Source organism: Melitaea cinxia, chromosome 26 (assembly GCF_905220565.1).
Source record: "Melitaea cinxia chromosome 26, ilMelCinx1.1, whole genome shotgun sequence".
Taxonomy (NCBI): domain Eukaryota; kingdom Metazoa; phylum Arthropoda; class Insecta; order Lepidoptera; family Nymphalidae; genus Melitaea; species Melitaea cinxia.
In genome coordinates, this window is record NC_059419.1 from 5,867,301 (window position 1) to 5,878,825 (window position 11,525).

The 11,525-nt window shown below is 33.1% G+C and overlaps 1 protein-coding gene across 1 annotated transcript in view; it reads right to left on the bottom strand.

Annotated features, from left to right (window-relative positions):
• Positions 1 to 369: 369 nt before the first annotated feature.
• LOC123666432 (putative leucine-rich repeat-containing protein DDB_G0290503) overlaps positions 370 to 11,525 on the bottom strand; it is a 37,341-nt gene continuing 26,185 nt past the window's right edge. The window contains exons 10-20 of the mRNA XM_045600523.1: positions 11,333 to 11,395; positions 10,983 to 11,109; positions 10,522 to 10,650; positions 10,238 to 10,330; positions 9,834 to 9,951; positions 9,516 to 9,625; positions 8,996 to 9,065; positions 5,729 to 8,390; positions 5,259 to 5,683; positions 5,035 to 5,110; positions 370 to 1,761 (exon numbers count right to left, since the gene is read on the bottom strand). Of these exons, the coding sequence (XP_045456479.1) occupies positions 1,728 to 1,761; positions 5,035 to 5,110; positions 5,259 to 5,683; positions 5,729 to 8,390; positions 8,996 to 9,065; positions 9,516 to 9,625; positions 9,834 to 9,951; positions 10,238 to 10,330; positions 10,522 to 10,650; positions 10,983 to 11,109; positions 11,333 to 11,395 (3,907 nt within the window). The 3' untranslated portion in view covers positions 370 to 1,727. The remainder of the gene's footprint in view (positions 1,762 to 5,034; positions 5,111 to 5,258; positions 5,684 to 5,728; positions 8,391 to 8,995; positions 9,066 to 9,515; positions 9,626 to 9,833; positions 9,952 to 10,237; positions 10,331 to 10,521; positions 10,651 to 10,982; positions 11,110 to 11,332; positions 11,396 to 11,525) is intronic.

An 11,525-nucleotide genomic window follows, 5' to 3' on the forward strand; every position in this document is an offset into this window, starting at 1 on the left:
AAAAGCGGTCGTGCTCAAGATGCAGTGACGAAATACTTTGTGCATATTTATCACAGTAGTAGGCTTTTATACAAACCTACTAAATAGTCCTTTACTTAGAAGAAAATATTATTATTAAATTTATATTTTATACACTAAGTGCGAAATAATTTGTGCTCACTTGAAATTATTTAAAGCCAAAGCAAACTTGTTGGAATAATACGTTAAAATTAATTTTACCATTAAAATAAACATAAAAATGTCTTGCAATAAAATGAATTGCATATTTATAGTAGTTATTTCTAAATGTAATATCTGGAATGGCAGTGTTTCAACAGCTAAGCGCAGGCTAAGCCACATAACTTAATAGACAAGAGAAATAAAAAGCCGTTTGATCGTGAACATTTTCGTATAATATCATCTTACATTAACAATAAACAGAGAGACGTCACAAGCGAAGCAAGCGCTACTCTCGATGCAATTATCCGTTTTGAATAGTTTAAATATCACTAAAATGATGTTACACTTGTGCATAAATCTTACGTTTAAAACATTTTGACTGAAAAATTTGCTGACGAATCGTGATGATTCGTCTTCCATATTAGGTCATATATAAAAATAAATACCTAGCAGATCTATAATAAAATCATGTATTTATAGAATGAAAAATCGGTTGCTGTCTATCGGTACATTACAACAAACATCGATAAAATACTGTACAAAAGCAGTGAAAACTGTATAAAGAAAACACATTTAAAATACAATAAATTATGCAACACAAAAACATTTATAATTGCGTCTATTATACATAAATACTTAAAATTAAATACAAAAATGCGAATTATTTGACGTTACATCAAATGGCGAATGTCTATACTTGTGCGCACATTTAAAAAATATTTTTAAGTCAGTAAGTATTCATTTTTTAAATAAAGTAAATTTTACATAGCGCTGCACCAAAAGTTGCACTAAGCGCACAAGTTTAGACGTAAGCACATAATACCTAACATTGCAACAAAATGACTTTTTAATATATTAAAATGATCCATGTCAAAAGTATAAAATCGAAATATGATTATATTAAAAACAAATAGGGATTATATCAAGAATAATAGGCAAGAATATAGACACGATTTTAACGTCTAAATAAATCTGTATAAATTATTTAAAAAAAAAAACTTTAAATTAATATGTATTAAAACACGATTTATAAACTATCACTAAATAGACTTGATTTCTTTGAAATCGAAAACTAGTTAAAATATTAAAAATCGTAGTAAATGACTGTACTCATTTGTACTTGGATAATGGAAGTTAAAAAGTGTTTCTTGATTGGCTCAACGCTTAATTGGATTTAATATATTTAAAGCATTAATCCTATTATTTAATCAATTATAATTTTTACTTTAAAATCTCCTATATATTATATAAATTAATAAAATTCTTTTGTGCCATGCCTTGCCTGCCAATACGTTAACTTCCATTGTTTATTTTATTCGAGCGAATATCTAAAACATCATCGTTATAATAATGACACATCTCACACAGGGTAAGCTTACACTGATCTATATTACAAGACGATTGTTTCACTGAGCACCTTTTGTTAAGTAATTCTCTTGTATGTAAGAGCTTAGTTTACCATTGCACCTGTGAAACAATAGTGCTGTAGGAAAATATATTAACAATAAATAGTACATCTAATCTAGTCTATACCATACATTCGTTCGCCGCTGGTAGCTCGTTCGCGCTTATTTCTTATTCTTCCGTTTAAGCTTCGGTATTCTGTAATGCGGTGCGAGTGGAGTTAGAGGCAGGCATGTGTTGTAGTTAAAGTGTTTCGAGTTTGTGAAACTTTACTTAATTACGTCACGTAGTGCTTAGAAGAAGAAAGGTTTAGAATTGTGTGCTGTACTATATAGTCTATATGGGAAATATTAATTGCTAATATGTATATAGTCAACTAATAAATCATTAAAATTAAGAAAATAAGTTGAGCTTGTGATGATAATTGTATACCACGCCAATCTGCCTGTCAATACGAATTTCTACCTCATTTATTTTTATTTTTTATTTTTTTTTATTTATTTTTTTAGGACAACTTACAAAACATACACTAATACAGATTTTAAAAATAAATGTTTACAATAATTTGCTGAGTGTTGTTTTATTTACAAGTTGCCACGGCGTGGTTAAGGACAGTTCCATCTAAGTAGTAATTATTTTATTTATTTTAAATTTATATAAATGTAAAAAACAAAAACCTAAAAACTCCAAATAACTAATTCTTACATAAATTAAAATTTACAAAAAGATAGAAAGAAAAAAAATACAATTTATCTATAAACAATAACAACTTAACGTTAACTATATATATATTTTTATTTATTTTTTTTTTTTTAAGAGAAGAAATATACACACTCATACATCTCATGAAAAACATACAGAACATGATCGATATTGAAAGACATAGTGATGCATTTAATGTCAAGATAGAGAAGTAAAGCTTGCAATAAGTTTATTTTTAAATTTTGGGAGGCTGTCTGAAAAAATATCCACATCAATGTCGTTGTTTTTTGTTATTCGGTTATACTGTTCAAATAATCTATTCATGGTAGCGTTCTGACCTAATTTTGTTTTTGAACGTTGAATCGAAAATGGAACGTATTTACTTGCACGGGGAAATCTGGTGGGCGCATTTATATATATTTTTTCTACAAGATCGGGGCTGTCCAACATACCGTTAACCAATCTATACAGCAAAACCTGATCTAATAAATGTCTCCGATCAAGCAAACTATTAAGTTTAAAATGTTGTAAACGACTATGATATGTCGGCAACTGTTTTACTTTATTACACTGATAAGAAAGGTGCCATAGAAAACGCTTTTGGACCCTTTCAATACGCTTTATATGTACCTCGTAGTGTGGTGACCAGATCTGAGCACAGTACTCCAAACCAGATCGAACCAGGGCCGCATAAAGGCTAATCTTGGTCTGCGGTTTTTTAAAATTTTTACTGTTCCTTATTACAAAACCCAGCATTTGAAACGCCTTAGTTGTTATTCTGTCAATGTGTGTGTGGAATCTAATTTTACTGTCCAAACTAACTCCCAAGTCTTTGACAGCAATCACCTCCTGCAACGTCTCATTATTGATAGTGTAAGACTGCGAGTTCGGGTAAGTTCCACGTGAGAATCGTATATATTTGCATTTATCGATGTTCAGTTCTAAACCGTTTCTCTCACACCAGTCGACTAAGCTGTTTAAGTCCTCTTGTAGAAGGATAGTGTCATGTTGGTTTTTTATTTGTTTTGCAATTTTGAGATCGTCGGCGTAAAGAAAACATTTGCTGTGTTTAAATATTCCTACAATATCGTTCACAAATATATTAAATAAAATAGGCCCCAGAACTGATCCTTGGGGAACACCTGATTGGGTTAAAAATGTTTGAGACGAGTATCCACTGACAACTACCCTAGAACTCCGATTGCTCAGATACGAGCGAAACCATTCCAACAAGTTACCTACTATACCAAAGGTTGAAAGCTTGTGAAGAAGAATAACGTGGTCCACGGTATCGAATGCTTTGCTTACGTCTGTATAAATTGTGTCAACTGGGATATTAGAATCAACTGAATCGGTCAAAAAGGTCACAAATGAAGCAAGGTTGGTTGTTGTGGATCGAGCCTTGAAGAAACCAGACTGTTGTTCCGATATCATTTGTTTTATATGCCAGGAAAGTGTGGGTCTTATTAGTCTTTCAAATACTTTACCGAATACAGGTAAAATAGAAATAGGTCTATAATTTTTTATGCAAGCAATATCCCCAGATTTTGGGATGGGTACAACCCTAGACTCTTTCCAAGCAGCAGGAAAATATCCAGACTTTATTGATCTGTTGTATATTATTGAGAGTGGTAACGAGAGCGCATCACAACATTCCGTTGCAAAGAGAGATGGTATACCATCAGATCCAGCTCCTTTATTTCGGTCCAAGTGTTTCAAACCAAGTAATACGTCATGTTGTGAAAAGAATAAACTTGTCAGACAATTTGCAAATGAAGAGGTTGGGAATGTAACGTCACTATAAAATTTTGAGGGAGAAGAGGGTGTCCTATAAACGGATGCGAAAAATGACGCAAAGAGATCGCAAACGCCAGAGCCGTTAGAAGCTCGTCTATCGTCTAGATACATCGACGACGGGTACGTACCTTTATTCTGACGCTTATTTTTTAGGTAAGTCCAGAATATCTTTGGATTTTTGGATAAAGAGTCCTCTATGCTATCAATGTAGTTCTTGTAACATGTTTCGATTAATAATGAACAGCGTTTTTTTAGTAACAAGAAAGACAGCTCATCCAAAGGATTTTTATATTTGCGATATCTTTTACGTATCTTATATTTTTCCTTTAGTATATGTATAAGTTCCTTACTGTACCAACAGGGATATTTTTTATGTGTAGTTTTACTTAGTGGCACGTGCTTCTTGATTGCCTCTTTAATTATTTTATACAACATGTCCACCATATCATCAACATTAGTCAAGGTTGAGAATTCATCGACCCACGAAATAGAGTTAAGTTCGCCCACAATCTTGCCAAAATCCGCCTTGTGAAAATTAAACTTGTCACTGGGAATCATGGGAGGAAGACCAGGTGCATCGTAAAATGACAGAACAAATTCCAAAGGCGGGTGGTATGGGTCAACATTGCTGAGTATGTACTTGCTTACTTGTAAATGATCAACATTTTCGGTCGAAAGAATTAGGTCTAGAATCTTTCCTTGGTTATTGAGGACTGTGTTTTGTTGCTTTAAATTGTTAAGAGCTATAAAGTCAAGTAACTTGCTACAGAGTGGGTCACGTTTTTATTAGTATTTAAAAATTATTGTAAATTATAAACGTTTAATAATTTTGAAAAGAAAAAATTGTAATATCGAATGTAAAGTGTGCAATTTTACAGTGAATTAGTTTGGTGCTCAATGGCGTGACGTGTTATTTACATTTTGATCAAAAATTTTGAAGAGTATCAATCGATAGAATCAGTGCTAACTTACCCGGAGCTTTTCTTGTGTGGCGAAGACTGTGATTTCTCGGATTCAAGCAATTTCGAGCTAGAATCCTTCATGAATCCTGGAAATAAAAACATACGATTATTATATGATTAATTTACCAATTCCTTTACAGCAATTCAATAATCTAGCTTTGGTAGCAACACAAATGACAAATATTATCACAATATCAGATGAGTGTAGCTTTAATTAAATCGAACGTAACTAACCTTTGCCAGACATTCCGAAGACCGAGTTGCCCAAGTCATTTAGACTGCTCGTGAACTTATCCGCTTCATTTGATAGGGTGTCAGCCACGTACTCTTCTGTCCCCTTTACCCCTTCCTTGATTCCTTGTTTAGTATTTTGCAATCTATCATCTACTTCCTGCAAACTCTCATTTGTAGATCCTTTGATATCTTCGAGTTTATCGCCGGCCGCGACTTGGAAACCTTCAAATGTATCTTTTACATTGCCGAAAAGTTCCTTTGCACTGTCTTCTGCGTTAGAAGTAGAATGTTGCGCACCACCTACATACTCCCGAACAGATTCATCAAGACTGTCAAACGTGTTGCCTGCAGAACTCTGAAAACTGTGCAATGTATCCTGTGCTGAACTTTCTAATCCATGGACATCATCCTTCAAATCAGCAAATGTATCACGGGCTGAACTATGCACATCATCCTTCAAATCAGCAAATGTATCACGGGCTGAACTATGCACATCTTCATACGTCTCCTTTGCGCTGTTCATTTTATCCTTCGAGGTGCGTTCGATGTCGTCGAAAGCACTGGAAGCTGATTTCTGAACTTGACCGAAAGTTACTTTTGCAGACTTTTGAATTTCATTTCCTTTTTCTTTCGCAACTTGGTCAAGCGTTAGTAGTTCATCCTCTCCACTCTTTTTAAGATCACTGAATTTATCTGCGACAACATTTTCAGTATGCGATTTCTTTTCTGCAGCTGCATTGAGAACCTCCTCGGCAGATCTTTTGATTTCTTCTGTTGTTTGTTCAGCTTCTTGCCTTATCCTATTTAATCTATCTTCTGCCGATTCTTGTAAAGCATTTTTGGTGTCTATTACGTCGTCTTTCTTTTTAATTATGGCAGCCTCTACAGCAACTTTTGATTGTCCAAGTTTTTGTTTAACAAGTTCTGTGTTATCGTTAAAAGTTTTCACTATTTCATCTTTTTTATTGACAATGGCATCGTCTAACGTATTTTTCTTCTCTTCTAAATTCTCTTTTATTTCATTACTTTTGTTTTGCAAGTTACCTACTACATCATCTTTCTTTTTTTGTCCGACTTTCAGAAGTTCGTCCATTTTTTCATCCGCACTTTGATATACTTCCTGTTTTTTATTTACAAAAGTGTCCACAATATTATTTTTTGCATCTTGTGCAAACTGTAATGTTTCATCTTTTTTGTCCCCAATATTTTTAACAAGTTTATCTGTTTTGTCGTGAACATTTTTCAAGACATTTTCGCTTATCTCCTGAGCATCATGAACTAGTTCGTCTTTTTTATCATGGAGACTTTCTACAGTATTATTGGCTTGGGCTTGTGCAACTTTAATGGCATCTTTTGTTTTGTTTTCAATGTCACCTGCTAATTGATTTGTTTTATCTTGCGCGTTATTGACGGTTTTTTCTTTTGTCTCTTTCGCTTTTTCTAATAATTCATCCGTTTTTACTTTTGCACTTTGAACGATAACTTCAGCATCTTTTATTATTTTTTCTTCTTCCTTGGTAATATTATTTTCCACGTTTTCTTTAGTTTCTGACGCTTTATTTGCTAATTCACTTACTGAATCTTTAGCGTCAGCAACCTTTTCAATAACTTCATTCTCTATTTTATCTTTTTCTCCGAAAATATTATGAACAAGTCCTGTAAAGAAATTCTTTCCCTCTTTAGATTTCTTTTTAGCTTCTGATTTAACTTTATCTTTCTTATCTTTTGCTTTGGATTTCACATCACCTGCTATTTCTTGACCTTTATTTTTAGCAACATCAATCGATTCATTTATTTCATTAACTTTTTCTTTAGTAGCATCTTTTAAGTCGTCAATAGTATCTTTAGTAGCTTTTTTGGCATTATTTGATTTATTGTTTATTTTATTTTCAATATTGATTGCTGTTTCCTTAACGTTTTCAGCTTGATGTGCTGTACCAGTTTGAATATTATGAGATGTTTTATCTAAGCTATCTTTAATATCATTCATTTTTTCATTTACTGCATTGGCGCCATCTTTAGTTTTATGACTAATGTCATTTGTTGTATCTTCAAATGTTTTACCTAGCATTGACAACTTATCGTGTCCTCTTAATTTCATTTCCTCAGCTATTTCCATTGCAGCAAAATCAAGCTCATGAGCTTTGTCTTTAATTTTTTCCTTAGTGTTGTTAGCATTTTCAGCTACATTATTTACGGCATTATTTGCGGAAGACTTTACATTTTCAACACTCGAATCAACTTTAGATTTAATCCCAACAGCACTAGAATATGCATCCTCCTTTGCCTTTTCGACTGATTCTTTGATATCGTCGAACTTGTTATTAGCTATTTGCACACTGTCTTCAATATTAGACTTTAAATCTTCTTTCTTATTAATCAAATCGTTTTTAATATTTTCTGATTTTACTAGTATGTCCTCTGTGACCTCATTGGCTTGTTGCAAAATATTTTCCTGTTCCTTCTTTACTTTATCTAAAGCTTCTTTTGAATTATTCTCGGCACTTTCACTAACTTCTTGAAGTTTTTCATGTGCAGTAAACTTGACTTGTTCGATTCTATCTGTTAAATTAGAAGTTTCATCATGGCGATGTTTTTCACCTTTCCTAAATTTGCCCTCACAGCAGTCTGTGTAAAATTGGAACGGATCACTTTTCTTGCAAATTAAAGGTGTTTCTACTGGTTGCATGTGTTCGTATTGATGGTATACTTCTTCAGTTTTATTTTTTATATCATTAGGATTTTCTTCGTCTACTATAAGTTTAGTTGCATATACTTTGCTGTCGACATCGTCTTCGTCTTTTAGGTGTCGTTTAGAATGTACATCTTTAAACATATCGTCGACCTTTTCTAGCAAATCTTCGGTAATAAGTCTTGGTGCAGGTTTAGGAGGGGTCTTCTCTTTGGATTCTCTTGGTTTGGGTTGGGGTTTAGGAGAGGATTCCTTACTGTCTTCTTTATCTTCACTGTGACCAAATACATTTTTAACTTTACCAGCGAGACCGCCTAAGAAAGAACCTCCCTCAGACTTCTTTTTGCCTTTTTCGAGAGTATTCATGGGAGTTTTATCTTCATCAGAATCAAACGTGGCTTTCGTTTTATTTGAATCAACGTGCAGAGTGTCACCGTTTACTGGAATAAGTTATTTATTACTCTAAAAATTTACGTACTTACAATAAATCTTCGAAGTCTGTAGTCGGGTAAAATGTATAAAAATCTTGTACGTTTTAATTATAGGTAAACATTATTTAAAATTGTCTCAACTATGTTTGTAGCACAAGCATAATCTACGTGTATAAATGAAGATGTGAAATCGAGCATGAGATGTATAAACTTTAATGAGTGTTTAGGTTCTTAATGTATACTTTACATCTAAAATACAATGCGGTCGTCAGTCACATAAGAATGTGCATTAGGCTGTGGGTAGAAGTTAGTCAAGTTTGTGCAGTCATCACCAAGATCATATGCACACTTTAACTTATATTTAAGAAGTTCAGAACTTCTGTCGTCAAAAGACCGCCAAATAAACTATAATATTATGTGAATAAATACAATCCCTAGATTTCGATTATTTCTAGTGTTTCCTTCACTTTAATTTTCGATAAAACCTAAATTTTGTATGATAAATAATTATTCAAATCAGAATACATCTTTATAATTGAATACTAGTTGTAATAATTTTAATTCCAATTAAAGATTGTATATATTAATTTGGAATTTCTCATTGATATACTTACCATGTGTTTTGTCGTCCTTGTCTGTTTCTTTCGTTGTGTATTTGACATCACCGTTAGCAATAGTTTTATCCTGGCGAAATAGCTTAAATTAGATGACATGAAAACTTAGCAAAACTATTTCATGATCATTCAATGATATTCTTAAGCATTTACAAAGTAATAATTACTAATAAATTTGATTGTAGCTTATGATGAATTAAACTTTTCATTTTGACAATTTCTTCTTAATTTGCTACTTTGACTAAAAAATTGTTAAAATTTAATCAGTGGTTTGCGAAATTAATAATTTAATTGCCATGAAACATAAGTTGACCGACGTTAAGTTATACTTCATTACAAGATAAAAAACAAGTATTAAAACTTTTCTTGTAACACACTACTTTGACTAAAATCGTACGTTACTATAAAGAAAACTTAACTACCATTGATAACTAAGATTGAACATTATGTACCCACTGAATGGCTACTACCACAAAACTACAATAACACTAATATATCAAGTAAGGTTTAAAGTACTAACGTGTCCATTGAGTTGTAGGGCGGGTTGGTCTTGAGGTATGGGAGGCGGACCCACGCTATGGTTGTGATCACCCCAGTGGAAACTTAGCTCGTCCTTAAGCGCATCAAATCCTATAACAGAAAAATGGGTTAGATTAGAAAAACAAATGTCAATATGAAACTGTAAGATGTATTAGGTATATTAAATCCCTTTTTAGGTTTATTTTGGAAACGTACCAGTCCACTTGTGTATGAACGTGTGCGAGAGTTAAGTCTAATTTACAAACGTGATTGTATTATAGTCAGTGTATGTGTGTGTATTTGTGTAAGAGTGACTCACCGGACTGGTCGAGGTTGAGGCAGTCGAGGTGGCTCTTGGCAGCGCGGGGCGCGATGCGTTCCGGAAGGGACACGTCCAGTACACACGCGGGACTGGGCGCCTGCTCGCCCTTCGCCGCCTGTAGTGTTCAATTAGACATTAAATTAGATATGTGGCGTAACCACATATATATAAACTTTTTAAATCATGTTTATATCAAACCTGATTTTGTTTTTATATTTGTTATAAAAATAATCTTTTGATACAGTCATGTCAACAATTAATATGTTACATTTATCTTCTTCTTCTTCTTAAAATGGCTTTCAATAGTGCCAAATGAGCACAGATGATTTCGCCAATGTCACGTAGAAAATACACTTATTCATTGCGATTTCACAGCAACGGTAAAGGAGGATTTCATTTACCTTAGGTTCATTCATGAAATATATTCTGCCGGATGGATTCTCCTCGTGATGTTTTACTCGTACCGTGAACTCTACCCGGTTGTCTTTGAATGCCTAGAAAAATATTATTTGATACAGGTCATTCATCATCAGCGAATAAGGTGACAAATATCCTGACATTTTCACGTTGTTTGAGTTAAATTTAGGAAATATAGGGCTGTTATCTTCACCTAGGAGGACTACCAGCAGAGATTTACGTAAAATTGGCTCTATATTTTTATGTTAAAGAAACGTTTTTAACATACCTCAAATGTAAAAGTGGGCTGAGTGCCAGATTTGGTAACTGGCACTAAGTTTCCAGAAAACTCTAGATAAATTGGCTTGCCATCCAAGAATTTTACTGCAGTTGAGTGGGCAACTTCTGTGTAATGCTCCTATGGAAAAAATTAATTTGTTACATCTTGTGGATTGCTCCTTGTGTTTTAATAATTTTAGAAAATATTACTTTAATTATTTTTTGGTATAAAAAACAGTAACATACAATTAAAAATTGAAAAATAAACGTTACCACAGACAGAGCGGATCTGTAGCTAAGTGGCTAAAAGATAAAGTTTTTTTTTTAATTTACAATTTTTTTGCGTTCATTAATAACCTTTATATGACATAATAAATATTTTCACTTCATTTTATTTAGGGGTCAGGTAAGGCCATAAAAGGTTATACGGGGCCAGTCGAGGACAGACAAGGCCTAACGAGGCAAACATACCTGATGTAGCAGTGTGTCGTACGCGTACCGGTCTGTGATGTACAGTACAAGAAGACGGCCTTCCAGCGCGTCCAGTCGCTTGCCCAGGACCACGATACGCACTTCAAATGGCACTAGTAGCATCTCCCTGAAAGATTTTACAAGCGTTATAATTTATTCAAGAGTTCAATTCGAAGTCAAAGTAAAAAATTGTCTATAGGGAAAATTGTTTTTTTTTTTTTTTTAAATAAATTAAGTTTCTTTTTTCAAATAAACAAATTATAGTTTGCTCAAAACCCGAAGAAATCATAGCAATACACAACATATTGTATTCTACTGAGTCTATTGAGTAGATAAGTACTCTGACTTACCTGTACAATTCTGTAGCCAATTTAGTCGCATCACTAACATTTTGACAGTTCATTAGCCAAAACCTGAAACAACCGTTTTATAAATTAGTTTAGTTCTTTTGGATTTATATGACAAATTTAAACTTCGGAATTGTAGAAATTAAGGAAATAAAAATAAAATTAAGAAATTCCAATTGTGACAAACTCAAATAAA